General features: G+C 35.1%; 1 protein-coding gene across 2 annotated transcripts in view; it reads right to left on the reverse strand.

The window, feature by feature from the left end:
* The window catches only part of GALNT10 (polypeptide N-acetylgalactosaminyltransferase 10), a 62,757-nt gene extending 38,323 nt beyond the window's left edge, over positions 1-24,434 (reverse strand). The window contains exons 1-4 of one of the 2 annotated variants that reach the window (XM_058169439.1): positions 23,861-23,999; positions 7,342-7,517; positions 2,049-2,151; positions 107-245 (exon numbers count right to left, since the gene is read on the reverse strand). In XM_058169439.1, coding sequence (XP_058025422.1) covers positions 107-216 — 110 coding nt within the window. In that variant the 5' untranslated portion in view covers positions 217-245; positions 2,049-2,151; positions 7,342-7,517; positions 23,861-23,999. Of the gene's footprint in view, positions 1-106; positions 246-2,048; positions 2,152-7,341; positions 7,518-23,860 lie in introns of both variants that reach the window. The other variant, XM_058169438.1, reaches the window with a different exon arrangement.
* Between the last annotated feature and the right edge of the window lie 256 nt (positions 24,435-24,690).

Raw genomic sequence — 24,690 nt, forward strand, 5'->3', positions numbered from 1 at the left:
CCTAGTTGTCATGCTACTAGAATGGAATTTAAGGGAAAATGCAGGAAAATAAATGATAGAAATTAGAAAACTCATACATTCAACCATAAGAAAATTCTATACTTACTTTGGATGTCGTATATCTGGTAGAGAACGGTTTAAAGAAATTTTATCACTCACAAAAATATTAAAACCATTTTCCCTGTATGCCTGGTCCACTTGCTCAGCATCAGTCATAGGATATGGCTTTCCTTGTTCTCCATTTCCTGCAGAGATAAGCAAAGCAAGGAGTAATCTTAAAACATTCCACATTTTAACTGCAGAGATTTAACAGAGCAATAATTTCATCCATGTTCAAAATTCAAGAAGCCCTTTTATCAGCCTTCTCATTCGTCACAGCTCTAGGCAATATTTGTTATGCTATATTCTAGGACTGCAGCTGAGATTTCTTAATAATACGCCCCAAATTGTTAAAACTCCCTAGTTAAGAAGCAGATTATAGAGTTTATGAATATTGGATAATGCTAAAAAGAGACATCTAGGTAATTTTCTCCTTTTGAAGAAGGTAACAATAGACTTATTAGATTTTTGTCCTGATGAATCAACATGCCTTATAATTTGTAATTTAAATTTATAAGGCTGCTCAACTCACAGTGATTCTGGGTGGTAATAAATCAATTCAAAAAATAGCTACAGCTTCACAAAAAGACACCACAAACATACCAAACATAATGCTATTCACCCCACCTTCACCTAGAACCTGGAGAAAAAGTCAGATTTTCAAGACACCATTTACCATGTTCATGAAATTCCCCCTCTCCTTTCCATTTTGACATACAAATAATCATACATTTTAAATTTCTACCGTAATATTGAAATATCATTCGTTTTCCTGCTATAGCACATAAGGAAGACCAATTGTTTATTTTTTTACAAAACTGAATGGGAATCTTTTTACTCTACGTTGTCTAATGCACCAACCAACTTTTTTTCTTTATCACTAAATATATTTTTTATTAAAACCAACACAACTAAATTGGATATGATTGTTTTATACTGTCAGGCTACAATAGTGCTTTTGTCATGGCTACTGTAGCTTCACTCATATTTTTGTCCCTTCTGTTTCTCTCTCTACAAAACTCTTTACTTCCATTTGTATTCTCCTCCTTCACATCACATCCCTTTTTATGTATGACAGTTCAGTTCAGTTTAGTTTTTAAAATCTTAATCTATGTAGTTTTAATGTTTTAATATTTCAATTATTTTTTAGGCCTTTTAAACTCATATTTTTTGTCCTTCTTATCACCGTCTCTTTTCCAGTACTAGAGTCAAATCTAGAATTGTTACTACTAGAATTTACTACTGGCATTTCCACAATGTGGTGCACTGTGGTGCACATGTGGTGCACTGTGGAAAAGCTGGTGCATTTCCACACTGTTTTTATTTGTTGAAACACGCGGATACAAGAGGCACATATTGGTTTGTTACAAATCGTTTCGAAATATCTGCTTATCACATTCACTGTTTTGCTTAACAATGTTTGCCATTTCCTTTCTTCCTTCCAAATGTTACGTATGCTATAAGTATAATGCTAAGGCTTATACAGTGGAGTGTTGGGCACTTAAGCCTTCCAAGAAACACTCTTTCCTGATGTCAGCACTGGCAAGTATGACTTACAGATTTTTCTTTTCCTGCTACCCTGTTCACTGTGCCTATATTTCCATTCAACTAGTTAGACATAGGATGGCACTAACAAAAGCAGATACAGAAATGGCTTCCTAGGGACTTTTGCCATGCTTTTTGCTGTTATTTCCAAAACTTGGAAACAATGAGAACCTTGGTTTGGCATTTTTCCTGTTTTCTGGAACAAACAAGGCTCTGTGGGGGTTTCGTCTGTGGTCAGTGACATAAGGCATTAGGAATTGAGGGAATGTTTGTTCAAATTCTATTCTGGGCTACTAACTTGCTGATATAACAATGATAATTTCTTTTGAGTTACATATCCACCAGTATGCTGCGTTTAGTACTACTTTGCCTTCATGAGTTAAAATTGAGTGAGTTATACAGACCTGATCTCTGCAAATCGTTCTTTATAGCCTCTCTGTCATGCCAATCTTTTTTTCTTTGTCCATTACCAAGATAAGCTTCATTCCTTTGCCTTGCATGGAAGCCCTTTAAAAAAAAATTGCTGTTATACTTTTGTAAACACATACAAAATCCATACTAAATATCTGATAAGCCACATTTCTAAGTTATATTTTATGTTTTATGAAATTTTAATATTTGTAATATTTTATTTTTATGAAATTTTTTCATAATATTTTTATTTCATATAAGAACTCCAGAATAAAAAAGTGATTATTTGCTGGGTTTCAAGTTTCAAACCACACTCTTTGAATTCACTAGGTACCATTAATGAAGATATTATTTCATCTACCATAGTACACTCTGAGGATATTCTTGATTCCTGATAGAAGATATTCTTTTTAAGGGAACTTAAAAAAGTGATTTAACAGTAGGCACTGCATGAATCAGTAATATTACTATTTACTTGGAGTGCTATCTTAGCTGATGAGGATTTGTAAAAAGTCAAAAGCTTACAGACTATATTGTAAATTTATTGTCTTAATATGAAAATTTGAACAAATTATTAGACAAATGATTTTTGAAATCCTAAAATTCTACTTTCTTGTAAAATCTTCAGAGCTTTCTTTCTCCTATTTCTTTCATGTAGAGATGGATATCCTTCTAAGCTTATCATAGGCCATTCACAGAGAACAGGGGAAAGAATTATAATCATAACTTTTGGTTTCCTGGAGAAAGCATAATGTCTTAAAAAACTGTAACCCGTGGTATCCTGTTTCTATATAAAAGTTTTGCAGACTTACTGAAATTCTTGCTATCTGCTTGGGAAAATGATCTAAACCATCTCATTGGTCAATTCATCTTATAGCCCATGCTGCTATCCCAAACCATTTCTGCTATTGTTGCCATAAATAAGGGTCATAAAAGCAGCAGAAACACATTTACAGCCTATGATATTTCTTCTTCGCAAAAGAAAGAAGGGAGTATGAGACATAAAAAAGAGGAGAGCCATAATACAACTGCTCCATGCCTAGAATGCCCATCTCTATTCCCTTCTACTCCTATGACGTTTTGATTACATAGAGGGTTATGAAAGAGATGAATGCATATGTGCCTTGGCTCCCTTTGAAAATAACAGCAAAACAATAATGTATAAAAATGCCAAATCCATCCTAAACAATTGGCTATGTGACCAACCATAATAATGTATTAAATTTATAACTCCTAAATCTTTGAAAGCAGATTAATTATACAGATTTACGGTAGAAAATATCAAATTAGAAAAAAAATCAGAATGTTTCCATCTAACAGTTATTTAATTAATATGTTGACCTTATACTAAAGTAGAATGTCTTGGCTTATATATACTCCTATTTCTTTTTTTATAGTGATTACATTATTACACTATTATTACTATTGTTTTTGAGCCAAGATTCTGCTAGTATGTAGGATATCAAAGCTTTAACAATCCTAGGAGGGAAAAAAGCACAATTATTTAATATTTGTTGCCTCTAAACCTTTCCTCAGAAAATACAAGCCAAAAGTCAAAAATATACATTTTAAAAACCCTGGAAGTTATATTTATGAATGTAGGTGCAAGGATGGCATACTTTTTTAATGGTAAACCTTGGATGTTTGCATACATTATCTTATTTACTATTATAAATACTAAGTATGAAATAGAAAAAAAAAAGATGGGCTGATTGGATGTGTACCAATTTATGTTTGAAATAAAGATTAAATTTCTATTCCGGTGATGTTTTTAATTGATTTCCTTACAAAGCGAAATAATTTCCAAAATCTGAAGGTATTTTGCAAATACTTTCAAGGAACTAGTTTTAATGTTTTTTTCCTTCAACATGATTTTGCTACTTTGTTGTCACTATAGTCAAGACTAAATATGGTACAACATTTGATTTAAACCTTTATTAACAAATCTTAGTCCAGGCATGGTTCAGATATGTTCCAATGTGCAAACATAATTCCATTAAAATTTAGAATCAATGTCTTAGTTATAACAATTATTTTACTAAAATATGCTTTACTGTTATTAATAAGGTATGTTTTATTTCAATACTTTCATTTAACATAAACAGTGATAGATGTACCTCATTACAAAAAACATACGTTTTCTATGGCCTTCAATTAAGAAATACTGTGATACACTAAGTTTGCTGCCTCACAAAATCTGCTGTGTTGAGAGATTTCCTCTGCCACTCAATCACAGCCCCGAAATATCTGTGTGCTATCTTCCCTGGATTTGCTTTTCAGCAAGTTTATCTGCACCAAACCACCCTGGTTTCCCACTGGTTATCTAAACTCACACAGGATTTGCTTTTGCTGCCTTTTTGGACCCCACACCCCCCAAATCTTTTACTACTCTGTATCCAATGGATTCTTTCTTTCTCCAACTATTTCTTCCTTGTGTTCTACTTTCTCCCAAAGCCCCTCTCAGTTAACTGATTGCACATCCTTGGAAATCTGCTGCATAATTGGCTATCAGAGCAATTATATTGGATTCTTATTAGTATTAAAGGCCAGCTTGGGCATCTTGTTGAATTGGCTTAGAACTTCAGGATTCTAATGTTTGGAATGTCTTCACAGGACTGATTGTGAACCCCTACAGCTAGTGCACTCTTCAGCACTGTTGCTCTTCTGGTAAATTATCTCTCAAAGAATGCTGACTCCACTGTAGTATCAGTATTAACAGTATTTTAAAGAATATGAAATCCCCACATAGAGGAAGTATGCACTTAGTTATTTGAGATTCTTAAGAGCCTTTATTGATTTCAAAATTAATATAGATAGGTCCTCTGTTTGCCAGATGTTGATTCAATCAAGTGTGATAACTTTTTCATTATTTGATGTACATCACACTTTTTAAGCACAGTTTTAACAGCAGATAATACTATACTATAATGAATTAAGTGTTATGCTGCTTCAAAAAATGTGAAAAAAAATAACTTATGAGGAAAGTGGGTTTTGAGACAAACAAATGAAAGCAGCAACATTTTAGAATTTCAAAAAAAAATGGAATCGGATAAGAGTTCAGATTTATCATCTCTTGTTTCAGTATGAAATATTTAACTTTATGAAGAACATTCAAAGCAATTTTACTAGTGCAGGGATAATAATGCATACAGATTACAAGATTTACTTATTAATAAAACAAAATTAAAGTCCTTATAAATTTTCTTCAGAACATGCAGAGCCTCATCATTGGTTCCAGTATCTACTGATCAGTTATATGTTCCTAAATGAATTACAAAAGCAAGGTAGGACACTAAGAGATTTGATTGAATTAAAAAAAAAACTAATGACACAAAACTCAAGTAATTTATTGGGATTTATCTATATGGCTGGTGAGGGAGGATTCAGAAAATGAATAAATTAAGCACTGTATAATATAGAAACTGAATACACCACTAATATGCTACAATGGAAATATCAATGGAAAAAAAGTATCAATTTTACCATTAGTATTAGAGAAAATCAGTATAAAATGTTCTGCTGATTGTGTGTTATTCTAGTACTGATTGCTAAAATAGACAATTCATTTTCTTATAACTACTGGAAATGCAATATTGTAACCAGATTGGATCATTCTTTCCCATTCGGTGGCATCACTCTAAGTCACAACAATTCTGGAAAATGATTTATTATGCAACAAAAACAGATTTGAAATGTGGATTTTTCTTTTAAGCTCATCAAGTTTTTACTAAATTATTAAAAAAACCTTATATTCCTATAAAATATATTGAACTGTTTTTATATATACTAACAGCTACTATAATATTCAATGCTTCTGATCAGTAACCAAGAACAATTCCTTCCATAGAAAAACAATTAATTAAGTTATAGAAATATGCAGCAATATCAAAATTAACTACTTACTTAAAAACACTTTTGCTATAATAGTTAACACCAACTTATTTTGCAGTATTATCTTATAAACAATTTCATACTATATCCAAAGTTTGACCTTCTCTAAATGTTAAGATTATAACATTCCACAAGTGTGACAACTTGTGTCCCATTAGATGAGAGATATTTCCTTGCCTTAACAGAGAAACAGGATGATTATGGGTGGGCAAAAAAGCAGCAGGAATCAGAGTGAATTCCAACTTCCTGTCGTCTTCCTTACTGATTTCCTTGTAGGAAGCTGGCAGGGAGTGTCAGAAATCATATGACCGCAGCTGATCGTGGCAACATAGTAATGCAGTAGTGTAGCATTCCTGAAATAGCCACGACTTTGTCAAATTTCAGTCCCACTGGACTGAAGTCATAAAGTCATGGGTTCTGGATTTTACACTATAAATTAGTGTATTTGAGACACTTTGGTTCAAAGATTGCTGCACTATGATACACTATTTTTCTCAAATTAAGATTACAATCAAAAAGACACAAGAGTTTTAGTAGAAGATAGATAATACAAAAAAATAAAGATGACTATTTTGTATGATATTGTTGATTTATATGTAAAAAATCTGTTTGGTAAAAGCCCACTAAATTCAATGGGATTACTCTTTCATAAATCTATTTAGGACTATCGCCAATGCTTTCTTCTTCTTATACTGTAATTATTTGCACTCCAATTTTCAGGATAACAATCCTCCTAACAATATACGAGCATTGCAAATAATTGTGTATAATGTAATAACTATTACCAGTACTTAAAAATGAATTTATAGTATGACTACAGTAGCAGCAATGGCCCTGTATGGAAGGAAGAATCCTATATAGGAGGTTTCTGGTCTTGACCCACTTTCCTCTTCCTCTCGACACTACATGTTTTTATTACAGCTTTTGAATTATCTGTATAGCTAGGTAAATATAAATCCAATTTTTTGACTATGCAAAATAGAAGTAAAATAAATAACTCTATCTATCTATCTATCTATCTATCTATCTATCTATCTATCTATCTATCTATCTATCTATCTATCTATCTCACCCATGTTAACTATATCATATTGACTTAATTTAGTTAAGGCAGAGATCTTAAAAATGCTCACTATGCTCAATTTTAAGTTCTAGCCTAAAACACTGAGCCATTTTCAACGGTTGAAATAATCCCTATTAGAAAGCTCTGACATTTTGTTTTAAACAGATTTAAACCAGTTAAACTTGAAATTAAATTAAATTCAAAACCAGATTTTATTTCAGTTTAATAATTATTAATTACCAGTTCTTTCTTGATCTACATTCATGCATTTAGATATGATCTGAGGGCACTGAGACATAAAATTCTTAATTTTTATACAAATGAATATTTACCCCATTGTTTTCATTCTGTTTATACAAACAGACACAAATGGTCCTCTCTATGCAACTGTCAGCTGAACTGCAATCACTCACTGGAATAAATCAAGGATGATCATCCTGTATTGCCCAATGTTATTGGTAGATGTTCCTAAGGAATAAGCATTTTCTTTTCTTCTCTTCACAGAAAGCTTTGTAGTCCCAAGGGGAATAAGAAAAAGATGCAAATTAAAAAAGCAAGAGAAACAGGCATCAATGCCAAAACAAATAGATATTGGAAGAGATGCTGCTATTTGTACCATTTGTTCAAATTACTAGGGTCCAGGAGGCAAAGTTCCATGAAGAAACATAATTGATAATTAGCAGGTTTCAAGGAAACATTAAGGCATGTTTGTATCAAATAATACCAAGAATAAGCTTTAAAATGGTGTATCAAAAAGAGTAGTAAAGGAAATTAAAAATTTAGTTTATAATTTCCTTCAAAGATTTCTCCTATTTATTCTTTTTTACAAAGCAACCTCATATTAAGAAAATAGGGTTTCTTACTAAGGGATGATTTAAGCTGGGTGAATCTGCCAGGGAGACAGCAAAGGAAACTCTGAGAACAGCAGGGGATACATTAAAGCACTCAACCCAGAAGTTTGAAGAAAAGCTCAATTAGTTTCTGAAGTGTGCACATGCACGGATACAAGTGCATCGAAAAGGGTTGGAATTATCAAGATAGGATGTTGTGTAGAGAGTACAAAAATAGATTCAATTTTTTTTTAACAAGGGGACTAAACTTCAGGAGATGTTAGGTAAAGAATACAAATGTAGAAAAAATGATGGATGAGAAAAGTAATGCCTGTCTGAACTGTTCCACTTGCATTTACAAATCTTTCTTTTTGAAACTTGTAACCTTTCCAGAAAAAAAAATCCATGTTTTTTCTTCCAGAAAGAATGTAGACCTTTGATTATTCCCTATCAATAATCAAGTAGCATACTGAAATAATTGTAACACAATATCTAAAAAGCAGTAGGGACACGGTGGCTCAGGGGCTAGGACATTGAGTTTGTCAATCGAAAGGTTGGCAGCCTGGCGGTTCGAATCCCTAGTGCTGCCGTGTAACGGGGTGAGCTCCCATTACTTGTCCCAGCTTCTGCCAACCTAGCAGTTTGAAAGCACGTAAAAATGCAAGTAGAAAAAATAGGGACCACCTTTGGTGGGAAGGTAACAACATTCCGTGTGCCTTTGGCATTGAGTCATGCCGGCCACATGACCATGGAGACGTCTTCGGACAGCACTGGTTCTTCGGCTTTGAAACGGAGATGAGCACTGCACCCTAGAGTCGGCAACGACTAGCATGTATGTACGAGGGGAACCTTTACCTTTACCTTTTATCTAAAAAGCAGACTTGGGAAGCAAGAAATCTCTTGTTTAGTTCACTTTGCACTTATGTACTTATTATGTGAACTTAAAGCTTTGCCCACCTCAATCACCAACAAAACCATAACACAAACCTACTTTAGGGCTTCACCTGAAAATTGCAACAGGTACATATAAGTACACAATATTAATTTCAAACTTTACTTTAAGGCAAAGTACAGCATAACCTTTAAGTTGTCTTCAAATAGAGTTCATGACTATGTGGATACAATCATGTAATTTTCTTGTATGATATGGAATCAATTTGCTATAGGGGTCTTGCAGGGTTTCCCCAAACCCAACTTCCTATATGTAATCTTGGAATTCTTTAGTTCAACCACATAATATATTAAAGATCTCTGAGGGATTTTGTCTTTGGAAAGAAAAACTAATAGAATAGTGCTTGGGCAGAAAGCTACACTATACTGTATATGTAGGGCAAATATTCAACAAATGTTTCCCTCAACAAGCAGCCTGAAAGACATAAAATTACTCAGCTTTCTGACATCAGGTAGTGTAGGATATAGGCAATAGAAAGGAAATTCAATGAAAATGTGAATACATTAGAATTATCCTGAATTATGTTCCCAATGAGGCTAAGTTCTCTTGGGTATTTGAATGCATGGTCATTTAGTGACCATTTGAAGTTACAACAGACTGAAAAAGTTACATGACCATTTTCTACACTTATGACCCCAGCAGCATCCCCATGGTCACATGTTCAAAATTCAGATGCTTGGCAACTGGTAGATATTAATGACGGTTGTAGTGTCCCGGGATCAGGCTTTTGTGACCTTCCGGCAAGCAAAGTCAATGGGGAAGCCAGATTCACCTAACAACTATGGTAAGAAACGTCATAAAATGGGGCAAAATTAACTTAATAACTGTCTCGTTTAGCAAAAGAAATTTTGGGCTCAATGATAATTGTAAGTTGAGGACTACTTGTATTTCATTTTATTACAACATTTGTATTTCTTCAGTGAAGTTTTACTTATATCTAGTAATTTTTAAGCATTTACTATGAGGACATCATCTTTCCAACCAAAGCAGAAAATCTACTCTATGCAGTTCTAAACATTCACTTACATAAAAACTGTAGACTTTGCAAGTTTGAAGGTATATTAAAGTGGGAAAATAATCCAAACACTATATACATTTTAAGTTGCTGATATCAAAAACAGGAAGACCAGAGCCAAGAAAAATTTTATTGTATTCTCAAGGATCATTCTGGCTGTTACCTAGGATACCTATAGAAGTAATAAAAATCACAGCAACAATCCCCTTTATGTTAATCTAATACTGTACTGTAAATTCAGCTTGCTTTAAATTTTTAAATATTAAAATAAAATGTGCAGACTTAATGATGAGCCAGTATTATTACCAATGTCTTGATTGTTTTTTCCTTGACCAAGATGCCATCAGCTGCTCTGCATAATATTCTATTTCTCCATAAAAGTACAGTATTTTTAATACTCTGAAATATGCTCTTCATGCTTTGGAGATTCTTGAGATTTATGAAAATTAACTGTTTCATGCTGCATGGGTGAACTTATTTTGATTTCTGTAAAACTCCAGGAGGTACAATCCGTTAAAATGTAAATTCACTCTGGTATCATTCTTAATTTTAAATTAAATCATTTAGTAAATATTAAATATATACATTCTAGACGTACGCTGTTTATGCTTCCTAATTAGTGAGATGCAGGGAACAGAATGTTTGACATATAGCTACTGGATTAAGTTCTTAGTTTATGAGCATGCCTAGAATAAAACTTGGCTTTGATAGTAATATATTGGAGAAAATGTGCTAAAAATGACTGACATCCTATTATTACCATTAACAGAAAATTGGACATAATTATAGTCTTTGACTTACAACATTTTAAAACTTAACAACTGTCTCACTTAGCAACAGAAATTTTGGGCTCCCTTGCAGTTGTAAATTGAGAACTACCTATAAAGCTTAGTCTGCACATGTATTAATTGATGAAATTGATTTATTTAAGAAGTATTTATTTATGCCCTACATACAGGTACACATACAGGTAGTTCTCAAATTACAGTCGGTTTCAATGCCCCTCCCCGCAAGGTACATATGACCCGATTCCAAAGTTTTGATGACTAGGGCTCTCCACTGCAGTCATGTGACAGAATTTTGGGTGCTTGGGCAGGTGCCTGGCATTTATGGCCATCTGTAGTGTCCTGCAGTCATGTGACCAGAGTTTCTGTTTTACACTTTCAGTTTTCAACAAAAACACCCCAAAGCAAACATTGGGTTCACTTAGCAGCAGTGACATTCACTTAAACACTGCAGATTCACTGGTGATTTGCTTAACAACCATTGTAAAAAAAAAAGATTGGGTCAGGTACACGAGGATCTGCTTTACAAGCACCTTGACTTATGACCGTAACAGGCAGGATCCATAGTTGTCATAAATTGAGGACAATCTGTAATTTACAACTGCAATAAGAGAAAAACTGTAATCAGCATAATCATAAATGGACATGGACAAAAGGGAAAAAGTGAAAGTAGAATTATTCTATAATGAGATAATGTTTCATATAAAAAAAACATTGGAAAGGTAACTTTGCAAGAGACTGCGTAGAAAGTGGAAGACAAGGAAAAGTAGATATGAAAGCTGCTTTGAACAGAGTGAAAAGTAGTTAAGAGAGTACCATAGACGTATGCGGAGATATGCTAATGGAAAGTATGAAAAAAATGATACAGTGGAATGATTAGGTGAAAAAGGCTGAGGATGAGGGGAAAAATGCATGTGAGAGAATGACTGCAGCAAAAAATGAGATAAGAATGTGTATAACATGTGCAGAGGAAAAGATAGTTATGAAGAGATAGTTACTGATCAAAGAATATCTGTAGAGCTGTTTTTTGTGGGTGGCTGTAGAAATTCAATTTAATGAGTAAAGTAAATAAGTAAAACATTTAAAACATATACAGAACAATCTGAGTAATTTTGATGACATAATACTGAGAACCAGTTTAGTGTTATGGTTAAGGCATCGAGGTAGAAATTGCAAGACCATATTTTAGTCCCGCCTCAAGCACAAAGCTTTGGGCCAAATTTTCTACTGACTCAAAAGGAGGCAATGGCAAGCCACTTCTGAAAAACCTTGCTAAGAAAACCACAAGGACTTGTCCAGGCAGTATCAGAGAATTGGCTACAAGATAAGTGGCTAAATAAATAAAGAAGGAAGGAAGGAAGGAAGGAAGGAAGGAAGGAAGGAAGGAAGGAAGGAAGGAAGGAAGGAAGGCAGGAAGGCAGGCAGGAAGGAAGGAAGGCAGGAAGGCATGATTTAATGAAGAAAAAACCCTACAAACAATGAATTTAGCTATTTTTTATTTTTTCTGCCTGTAATTATTTTTTTTACTACTTCTTATGTTTTGTTTGATAACATTCTTTACCCCTAAAAGGGAATGGTGTGATGCTACATATTTCTGCAAGAAAAAAATATTATTAAAATCTTACAAGTAATTTTTTGGTAAATTAACTGTCTGACTAAATATAAAATGTACGTGTACACGTATAAACATATAACAGCATCCAACAAAGCCTGCTTTAGAACAGAAGACTGGTTTCAGTAGAAACCAACAATTTAACATTTTGAAGGAGTAGGAAAAGAAATGCAACTCATTCCAAATAACACAAGAACCACCTCATACAATGAAAATATCCCATACTTTTTCCTGATACTTCTTCAAAATCAGATTTGGCTTAGCCAAAATACCATTGTCTGATTTTTATCAGTTCTCACTCCTTTCTAGATTGATTTTCTAGCTTGATTTTTTATTATTAAAGCAACTGTACAATATCTTCAAATATCTTAAACAGGTTAAAAACTTTGATCCAAGGGGAACAATATCAAACCAGACTAGAAATGTATAGCAGTATCAGGTTAATCAAAGGTATGAATAGGCATTTCTTAAACTGTTTGCATTCTTGGAACAAAACTTAACAGAAAAAGAATTCTCCAACAGGATAGTTGTGCATCTTACGGATGTCATTCCTTAGGCTACCCACAAGGCAGACCCCCTAAGAGATTCAGTAGTCACAAATAAATATCTTCATATTAAATTCATAGGCAGGTAGATATGAAGAAGATACTCTATTAGATCTAGGGTACCTTGTATGCTACTACAAGTTACTTTACCTTAAAAAAATGAGTGGTTTCTTCCCCTTAAACATAGCTTTTCAGGATGTTGTAATGAAAAAAGGGGCAAAGAATTTGCATGAAGATGATTTTTTTGTTTGTTTGTTAGATTGTATGCTCCCCATCTCACCTAGAATTCCACAAGGCTACAGAGGTAACAACATTTATATTTCAATTCCAATTCCAATATTTATAATTATTTTTTTTAAAGCTCCTGTAAACTATGAAAGAAACAACACTTAACTAATGATAAATGAACATATTTATAACATATTAATCAGAGATGACTTTTTGCTTCAAATATAATTTTAAAATCCTGAAATACAGTTATCTTTAAAAAAAGCAAAGAACCAACAGCTGTTTTGTGTTTTTCAAAGACATAAAATCTGAAGAAAAACAACTATTAAAAATTATAATTTTTGAACTTTCTACATTGTTACTCAACTTTGCAAAAAGGATGGGAAATTATTTACAGACTTTTCATATGAATTAGATTACTTCTCTCACTACAAGCAGAACTGTATGTTGGATTTTTAATTTAAAGACTTACTTTTTAAATCTATTATTGTTTTATTTTTTAATCTATTACTATCTAAGCATATTCTTTCTATACATTATTTTAAGCTTCTGGCCTTGGACTAAAGAATACCTACCTGTCTGCAGTTTTCTTTCCATCTACTTGTCAGCAGTATTTTATGCTGCATTTTAATTCTTGGTATCGTTTTTTATTTATTTATTTAAAAAAACACCATGCTTTCTGGGTTAATTTCAGTCTGAGAATGTAGAGATGGTTTCTAATTTACATTGAAGGACCATTTTTGTGGATGTGTAGGTTTGGAACCAACTGATAGAGGTCCATTAAATCCCCGGCATTGCAAGGGGTAACTTTGAAACATTTCCCCATCAGCAAACGTATGCAGAATATTCTTCTGACAGCACTTCTGCATACCATTAAAGGATGATAATTAACCCTACACTAACATTAGAAATCTTCTTTGTCAATTTTTATTTATTCATAATGATGTAAGTCATCTTTCAGGAATAATATAATCTTCTTTTGTGTTTGAACAATACTCCAAAGATGTTTTGACACTGGCAACTCATTCCTGCAGGATAACTGTAATTTATTGCTGTGCTCACCCCCCTCCACACACTGCCCTTTACAGTTTTTAAGTATATTTCCTTTCAGAAATGTCAGGCACTAAGTAGTAGTTTATCTTCCCTGCCAACAAAGTGGAAAAACATCTGGCCCTAAAGCATCCGTATGACTTTCTACATGATACGGAAATGTTCTTTAGCACTAAATCTCTAGAAACAAAAAATGTGAATATAAAATCCTAGAGCTTAGTTCACGTAGTTTATTGTAATATCCTTTTCAAAATATATTTATAACTCATTCAAATGTTGCCAAACAACTAGCTTTTAGAAGTGCTTGTTAAAATCCATAAAACAGTTATGTATTAAACATCTGGAGCTAAACCTTATAATACACACTGAAGCTAGAATTGCCTACTATATTCATTTTTTGAAACTGAATCAAAATCAAATATTTAAAACTAGCTTCATTTACATCATTGCCTCTGATGCAATCAATTAATAGGATTTTAGATATTATCAGCATCAGCCATAAAAGTCCTATTTCAACCATATATTATTGGGGGGAAAAATAAAACTGCAATGTTAAAATTTAGAGCTCTGAAAATCAGGTTTTAAGCCTATTATTTATAGAATGCAAATATAAGTCACAATGGATTTCAGAAGAATAACATAATGAGAAATGAGACATACATATCTGCAAATTTTGTAGGCTTTTACAATTTCGGGAACTGTTGATGCAAGAATTCAGATTCCCCCCTTCTTTAAATTTCTCAGAACCTCCTATTCTTTACTTAAGCAAAATTAAATGATATCATATAAAATGCTAAGTAAAAACATAGAAATAAATTCAAATTTAGCTTTCTGCCCAGTATACAAGTCCTAAAAAGCATAAATTCCTTTCACATACTGTATTAGTGTCTTATTTACATTTAAATGCTGTCAGATTATTTTAGCTTGTTTTATACTTTAGTAATTTATTTATATTCAGGCAACATGAATTCAATGTCATTCATACTGACTACTTTTCTACATTTTTTTAGGATTCAAGAAGAATAAATGTAAAACATCACTTTGACTTATACTTTTTTCTTGTCTCTCTCTCTCTCTCTCTCTCTCTCTCTCTCTCTCTCTCTCTCTCTCTATATATATATATATATATATATATATATATATATATACACACTACATATATATTTATCTACAACTAGTTGAAAATCAGAAGTATAAATAATCTATAATGACAAATTTATGCCATAGGTTTATGCCATAAAGCTGTTATGGAGTGAATTCTCCTATTAAAGTTTCCAGCCAGCAGTCATTCTCTTTCTTTCAAGACCACAGGTAGTCCTTGAAGTAGGATCAGTCATTTAAGTCCAGAATTACAACTGCTCAGCAAGGTGTTTTATGATCCATAAAGCATTCTGGCCTTCGTAAAACAATCACTCTCACAGTCATGTGATTGTGATCTGGTATTTGGCAACCTGCTTGGCTCTTACTGGTTGCCAAGCACACTCAGAAAGTCAGTGAGCAAGCTGGTAGAGAAGGTTGCAAGGTGCTGCTGCCTGCCAAAGGATTTTCCCTCCCTTCCATGCATTAGGGAAGTGGGGCGGGAATCCTTCATTAGGCTGCAGAAATGAAGCTCAGATCTTCAGAGCTTCACAAGCACTACTTCATTTCTTCAGCCCATTGCAGAGGGGAGAAGACCTCTTGCAGTGGGCCGGACAAACAAAGCAGGGACCTTTGTGATCTCCACTTTGTTTTTTCAGCCCAGGGCAAGAGGTCCATTTTGTCCCTGGAACGGAGTTGCCTGTCCACTTTCTGGCAGGGCAGCTCTTTTGCCCCGTATGCTTAATTACCACAACTGGAAGATCTGGGATTGTAACAGTTGAGCGAAGCCTTACTTGGGCTGCTTTGTTTAACAAACAAGTTCCCAATAAGAATTGTACACTATTCCTCCAATACTATCCCATTAGAGCACTTTAGTATTATAGTGTCCTTTTAAACAAAATGTCCTTTTTATTGAAAATACTCAGTCCTTCTTGTGTTTATTTAGGCTCCTCCTATCTAAGCTATTTGTTCTTACAATGCTTTTAGGAACACTTTTGTTCCTAAAATACTGCAGTTGTGGTAATGCAGTTGAAGCCTGCCCCTTATGTTCAATGTTGCACTTTGTGCAATGTTGAACAAAAATGATTGGAACTTGGATAGTATTTCTGTACCCATCATCCTCTCTTTTTAACCCCCCCCTTCTTCCCCCCCCCCCATGGACACAGAGGTATGTGTCAGGAAAACTACTCAATTCACGCTCAGTCTTTGTTACATGGACACAGCAATATTTTCTTAGCAAAAGTATAGAACTGAATTCCCACTGCCTTTTCTAGCAGAGTTACGAGACGGATAGGTAGTCCTTAACTTACGACCATAACTGAGCCCAAAAGTTCTGCTATTGAGACATTTGTTAAGTGAATTTTACCCCATTTTACAATCTTTCCTGCCTCAGTTGTTAAATGAAACACTGCAGTTGATAAGTTAGTAACCTGGTTGTTAAGTGAATCTGGCTCCCCCATTGACTTTGCTTATAAGGAGGTCGTAAAAGGGATCACATGACCTTGGGACCTGTCATAAAAATGAACAAGTTGCCAAACATCTGAATTTTGGTCATATGATCATAGAAATGCTACAAAGGTCATAACTGTTTGAAAAAAGGTCATACAGCGCCGTTGTAACTTTGAATGGTCACTAAATGAACTGTTATAAATTGAGGATTACCTGTACTTGCAAAACACACCATGGGAAATACATTCTAGTTTTTTAGTTAATATTTATGTGATTGTGTCAATGATTTTTTTAGATTTTTCAGACAATCAATTTGCTAGCTTAATTGAAACATTAGCCATTTTATTTTTATTTATTTTTTTTAATGAGGAGGAATTTCTTGGTACAATCTTTGGGTATCATAAACGTCTGACAAATAACTCTGAAATACCAATCCCTGTACACACAGAGTAGTAATTAATTTCATTTTTTTCTGAGTAATTCAAAGGCATTCAAAATATTTCAGCTAATGCTAACCAAATTGGTCAGTGAGACCAATACTTGTGAACTATTACAGCAGACAGTGGATTGTCTGTTAATAGCTAAAATGATTAGAGATTTAAATGAAAGTCTCACTGCTTCTCTATGAATTTGTCCTACATCTAGGGGTATTATTGGAAGCCTTTCTTTGATTAACCTATTATACTGTCAGAAAACAAGAAGGCAAAAGGCATTTTCTATTATATTATTCTGATTTTGCAATGTTTCCCCTAGAGATGTTTCATCAAATACTGTCGTGGTATTTTGCAGGGGCCAGGTAAAGACTTATTATTTGCATAAACTTCAATCATTTTGCTGCAGCCAAACACATTCATATGAGCTCATATGAACAAATTAAATATTCAGTTTCCAGAAAGCATGGCTCAGACTCTAAGCCAAGACCACCAGTTATGGCTCTTTTGTAGACCAGGAAATCCTTACAAGAGTGACTTGATCATCATACAATTCAACTATTTTATATGGAGTTGCCTTTGAAGTTGCCTAGAAAGTTGGAGTTCATGCAGAACAAAGCAACCACTCTTATTTGAAAGATTTGCTACTATGCCTATTCTGAGATTAATGCATCAAGTACCAATAGGCTTTTGGTCCCAATTCAAAATGCTGGTCATTAGCTATAAAATACTACAAGGCACAGCATCTATAAGGACCGTCTTGCCAAAAAGTATTCTGCCTATTTTGTCTGGCTAACTAGACATATCCTTCTGGAAATTTGCCTCATTGGTGTAAAAGGCATCCAGTTGGTTTCAGTGATATCTCTTCTCTGCAACAGCCCTCAAATTTTGATTTACGTAAATAGCTGAAGAATAGTTGATCCTGACTTTTCTTTCATTTCTAAAGGTACCGAAGATAGTTTTATTTCAACAAGTTAGTGTAAATTATTATGTTTATCGCTAATATATTATGTTGTTTTTTGTTGTATATTCCTTGTTGTGCATTGCCCAGACTTGTGACTGGGGGAGTATAGAAATATTAAAAGAAAATAAGCTAGAAGCCCTTTTAAGAAAATAAGGGACTGGAAACATTGCTCAAACCTACCTTAGGACACACAATGCATGTGACATACTACTGTATTTTTCGGACTATAAAACACACCAGTGTATAAGATGCACCAAGATTTCAAAGAGGTAAGTAAGAAAAAAAAAGGTTTTTACCTTCCCTGGCCCCCAGGAGCACTCTGCAGACCTATCAAACCCTATGTGTGCCATTTTTTGCAAAAAACAGGGGGCACAGAGGGTTTGGGAGGCCTGCAGAGTGCTCCTGGGCTGGGTGAGGGCAAAAACGCCTGTTTTTTAAAAAAAAACAGGGCTGTTTTTCACAAAAACGGGGGTCTTTTTGCCCTCCCCAGCCCCCAGGAGCACTGTGGAGGCTTCCCAAACCCTCTTAAGCACCCTGTTTTTGTGAAAAACGGGCCCATTTTTCACAAAAATGGGATGAGCAGGGCAGGGGCTTTGGGAGGCCAAAAATTGCTGTATTCGGTATAGAATAGAATTTTTATTGGCCAAGTGTGATTGGACACACAAGGAATTTGTCTTGGTGCATATGCTCTCAGTGTACATAAAAAAAAAGATACGTTCATCAAGGTACAACATTTACAACACAATTGATGATCAATATATCAATATAAATCATAAGGATTGCCAGCAACAAGTTATAGTCATACAGTCATAAGTGGAAAGAGATTGGTGATGGGAACTATGAAACAATTAATAGTAGTGCAGATTCAGTAAATAGTCTGACAGTGTTGAGGGTATATAAGACACACCAACATTTCCACCCTTTTTTAGGGGGTGGAAAAGTGCATCTTATACTCCAAACGTCATATCACTATATCATTTTGATTTTTAAAGACTGTATGTCGTAAGAGTATACATGGACTTATGCCAAAAAGATAACTTTATCAGATATACTTTTTGAAAGAATTACACTAATTAAGTGATATAAACTGCAAATCATTCCATGATAAAGCATTTGCTTTGAATTTGAAACAACCTATATTTTGAGAAAAATATTACACAATTGGTTATGGATTTTCATTGAAATTCTGCATAAATTTTATCCAGGAATACCAAATCCTCCTAAAATAAATCCTGACAAAACAGATGAAGCAGCAAAAGGGAAAAAAATAATTTATTCAAAAATCCAGGTGCACAGTCTTTTCAAATGTGATTGCACTGACAAGTAGCAAGTACTTTTCTAGTTCCCGGACACATTATGCAGAAATGCTTTCATTAATTTGTTCAAACATAAAAAGTTTGATAAGAATATATGAAGCATATCCAAAATCTTCATTCATTGTTCTCTGCTTTTAGGTTTGTGGTAAATCAGAGGCCACAAATCTCTATTAAAACTTTTAAATATCTTTTCATATATGGGATAATTATATCTTACAGCATTTTATTTCACTCTTTTTATTTTGATATTTTTTAAGTGGTACTGGCTCAGATGTCCTCAATTTATAAGCAGTCATTTAGTGACCATTACCATGGTTTCCCCAAAAGGTACTTATGACCTGATTTGAAGTTCTGAAGTCTGCACATCCTGAAGAGATATGATTCATTTTGGGCTTTTGACAATCAGCCCACATTTACTGCCATTTGCAGCGTCCCATGGTTACACAACCTCAATTTATGACTTATTTTGCTGCATTTACTTCCAGTTTTCAGTAAAATATGCCCATTGGCTAAAATGGGTCACTTAATGACTGTGGCATTCACTTAGTGACCATGGCATTTGCTTAATATCTGCCACAAAGAAGATCAAAATCAGGCTTGGTCACTTGGTGAGCCATTAATGATCAGCATGATTTACAGTCATAATTCCAGGCTCATTTAATCCTTCCATATAATAGAAAGACAAGTCCTAAAGTATTAATGTCTAATTTAAAGGTTTATTTAAAGAAATATTATATGAAAAATCTGAATTGCCAAATGATGTAACTTAATTGTATCTTGTTCATTAATACTATTACAATAACAATTAGAACCACAAAAAGTGCTTAAGCTAAACTATCAAGATAATGTTTGAAATATTTATGATCCTGTACATTCAAGAAAATAATGCACCCTTTAGAAAAGTGATAAATGATTTTAATACAGAACTCCTTGTAAACAATGCATGACTACAAAATTTAATGTAAATATGCATTTCTTTCAAAGCACTTTATGAATATAAGCACATGATTAGATTATAAACAGAATCAATTCTTCCCCAGATATATTAAATTAAAAATTAATACTGTGTCAATAAGTAATGAATATATCATTTCTGAATATTGGGATTAACGTTCTATGTACCAAAGAAATAAACTGCTCTAGTCTAAGATAGTGATAGTGTACCTTTTGGGCTCAGCATGCCTAACTTGATTCTGCTGGCATGACATCACCCTACAAACAAAGGACACAATTCTCTACATATTTATTTGAAAAAAATAATGTATGGCACTAGGTATTATATAAAGAAACATCAAATAACTACAAAAATAAAATAAGAGTAAAACAAAGTCATTTTGAAGGGTTTCAAAAATAATTGTTGAATGTTGGGAAATGCTTGCATTATGACCCAAAACATCATGGCATGTGATCTTTGACACACATATCATAGTTTTGACATCATTGATTCGAGAAAAACTGTAGATTCTGACTTTTCTTTTGTTGTTGCTGCTGTATTTTGTGAGATTGGATGTTTTGGAAGACTAGTGTGAAAGGTTCATCATTAGGAAAAAAAATCTATTCAGAATTCCAATCACTGTATTTCAAAACATAAATTTTCATACCTTCATAGTTGTAAATCATAAGAAAGCTCCTACAGGGGAATATTTTAGATAGAAAAGATGCTTTTAAACCCTAAAAACAACTTTATAGATGATCTTTCTGCAAAAAGCGTTAATACAGAGGAATGATATGTGAAGTACTAAACTTGTTTTACTTCCTCTATCAATGTGTGTTCTAGTGAGAATGACACTTGTATTATTAGTCTACCTTGCTTGGACCATGCAATTTATGAACTATATATTTTAGCAATTATGGTTTGCAAGTTTGTTGCAGGTTTTCAACACGAATTCATTTTTATTTTAATAAAATGATGCAAATGCATTATTTATTTATTAATAAATGAGGCAATATAATACCTTTAAAACTGAGTATCCACTACTCAATTACTTTATGCAGGAAATCAATAGTTAAAAGACAATAACTATTACCATTATTATCATACACGAATAGTTTATGTATTTATTTATTTAAAAAGAGTTTCTGGTTCCATTTTTATATTTAATAAGACATGACAAGGAAAGAGTCAAGCATGTAAATAGTTGGACTTACCAGTCATTTTATTCTTATCTATATGACTAGAACAAAACTGGGCCAGACGGTGCTTATAACTCTACAGAAATTGCGGAGTCCACATTATGCTGACTAATACTAATTTATCACTGAAATGTCTTTATGAAACACGGTAATCTACATTATCTTTCTTTCTCCTGGTGAGATTCAGAAGGCCCACATCTCTAAGTAAAACTGTTCTTTGTGGATGACAGATGTTATTTATTAGAAAATGTAGATGCCATTAACTTCTCAACAGCTATACCTGATAATTTTATAAAACTATTATCCAAGCATTTGGAGTGGAGAAAGAAAAAAACATTTGTACATGAAAGCAATAATCCTATTAGAAAATTGCAAACCCAGTAAAAATCCATGTTTACTCACTTCTATTGCAGCTCTAATTTAAAGATATAGCTAGGAAAATGCTTGAAATAAAATTCTGCATACTCATGATCTAAATTTGGAAAAGAACACTTTTTCCCTTTCATATCTTCACAATTTTGCTACCTTCCTTAAAGCCAAATGTATGTAACAAATGTTCTATTTCAATGGCTGTTTCCTTCAGAAAATCATTAGTCCTTCTATTAGTTTGTAAATACTTTGCAAGGACTGGGTTTTCGTTGTCAAAGGCCTGGTTTGAACATTAATACACCATTAATTCTGGTTTTATGAAGATAACACATTAAATGGCACAAACTCACATTTGATATTTTTGCAATTTTTACACTCCTTGCAGTCACACAAGGGAAAAAATAAACCAGGAAGTCAGATTTAATTGTATGGAAAGGAAAAGTGACTTCAAACGAAGCATGCAGATACTCTGCTTAACGTCAGAACAGAGAATGACAATAAACATTCACACCAGACTCTTTCTCAGAAAATACAAATATAATTCATTAGACTCTGGTTAATTTTACACATAGCATTTAGTTTAAAAATTATTTCTTAAAATTTGAAATATTGCATGAAAACAAGAAATAGTGAAAGCTTGAGCTTCAATATGAAGTTTAGAGTACTGTAGTGCAATGAAATCATGGTGTGTGATCAGTGACACGTCCATAGAAATTTCCAGCACACATTGAATAGCCTTGCTAAAATCCAGCATTCATGAATGTCAGTAGCTTCTATATAGTTATATTTCACTGAATTTTGTCTTGTTAATTTGTGGAAGGCACAAAGGAGAACACCATTACCCTGGTTGTATCATACAGTATCAGAATGTTTTAAACTACATATAGTATTTAGTTTCGGGAGGAAAAGAGAAGATTCTTGTTTGCTTAAAGAAACCTTGAAGAGTACAGGACTGTAATAATATACTATTTCTGTAACAGTTTCAATATTTAATAAGATAACCCCATCAAATCAATCTGATCTATATGTACAGTTTTATTCAAAAGTAAATCTAATTATTTTCTTACAAATTAAAAAGGAATACGATGACAAAATAAAAAAAACGATTTTATCGTAAGTGTGATGTTATTTCTCAGGTTCCTTATGGGCAGAACTGAAACCCTACATGGGACTCTTAATTGGCTTCTGTGACTTGAACAGAAGAGGCCTTAGGTATAAATGACATACTTAGTTTTGTTCTTCTGTTATTTTTGTATAGGGTATGGTTTCTTTTATTGTAAACTTCCCAGCATCATTTTATACAGTGAGATGGCGCATCAATCTGGTTAATAAATAAATTAAAATAAAGCTGACAACCATACCTCAACTAAAAAGAAATATCAAGGGCATCAAGTACTGTAGTATGAGTTTCAAATCCTAGGTCAGTTCTCTTCTGGGAAAAAAACAAAAACAAAACTGCTCCACAGAAGAGAAAGCACCAGGGATCACTATCAAAAGAAGAGGAAGTGAAATTAAAAGGAAACTACAATTTCATTCAAAGCCAACGGGGGCAGGAGCGATGCAGTGGGAAATGGCTTTTGGAGACTAATTTGGGGGGGGGGGGGACTGGAGGGCCCCTCACACGGGACAGCTGCAAAACCTCTTAATTTCATCGGCATTTATTTGTTTCCTAAAGTAAAAGAACTTCTCCGGCCACGAATAGTCATCATTGGCCTTTCCTCTCCAAGAGAGAGGAAACCTCCAACTATGAAAATACGCTCTCTCTCTCTTTCTCTCTCTTTTCTCCTATGGGCCAAATACAAGCTTCTCTGCTTCCTTACATCCCCTCAATTGCCTCCGCCCCCCCCACCACCACTCCCCGGTTTCGTATCCGCCTCCCACCTCCTGGTTCCTTCTTCTCTTCTTTCCATTGAGCGGCCGCTCGCCCCAAGGGAAGCCGGGCGTCCCCTTCCGTCCTTGGCCCAGAGAAAGGGCGGAGGGCATAGCGAGCGGTCTGCGTTTTGCCGCGCCCTCCCCATCGAAGGCTCTTCCCTCCCGTCCCTTTTCGGAGCGCCACATGCCTTCCTTCAGACAGCAGTCGCCGCCACCTTCTCACCTGCGCCTCCTCTCGGGCTGCGGCGGCTGCTCCCGGCGGCGCTCCCCCGCGGGCTCCCCCCGCAGCGCCGCCTCCCGCTCCTCCTCGCCCATCGCTGCCGCCACCGCCGCCGCCGACGGCATCCAGCTGCCGCTCCCGGTACAGCGCCCAGAGCCCCACGTTGGGGAGGAAGACGAGGGCGGCCAGCGCCAGCCCCACCGCCTGCAGCAGCCGCTTCTGCTTCCGCCGCATCCGAGACGCCGCCTGCGAAAAGGGGTTTAGCGCGAGCCCAACTTTCCTCCCGCGCTGAAGCCGATGACAGCGACGCTCGAGCCCCGGCGCGAGGCAAACCAGCCGCCAGCTCAGCCCGTTCCCTCCGTTTGGCAAGGCACTTCCGCTCTGGGGGCGGGCACTCCCACTCATACCGCGAGCGAGGAGGGTGGCCGCGCGAAGCCCCGCCCACACACCTCGAGCTGGACCGCGTACCCTCGCTCAGTAAGCTCAACGCGGGAGAGGCCACGGGAGAGCGGCGGTCCGCTGGTTTACCCCCTGTTGCAGGGCAAATGGTACCGGCCGCGCGGCTTTTTCCCTTGGGGGTGGTGGGGGATGCGAATGACCTGCCCGGCACAAAGCAAGTCGAAGGGAGGGGAGGGGGGATTTTGAAATTTCATATTTAACATTGGAATCGATGGAGGCGGGTGAGCGGAGGCGGGTCGATTTCAGCAAAGCCCCGCTTCTGCCCGCGAAGCCACGAAGAAAGAGAGCGAAGGCAACCAGAGAAAAGGGGGCGGGAAGGGGTCGCGACTCATACCCTTTATGCCTTTAAGAAGAGGAATCGGGGAGGCGGTTTC

This window comes from Ahaetulla prasina, chromosome 2 (genome assembly GCF_028640845.1).
Source record: "Ahaetulla prasina isolate Xishuangbanna chromosome 2, ASM2864084v1, whole genome shotgun sequence".
Lineage (NCBI taxonomy): Eukaryota > Metazoa > Chordata > Lepidosauria > Squamata > Colubridae > Ahaetulla > Ahaetulla prasina.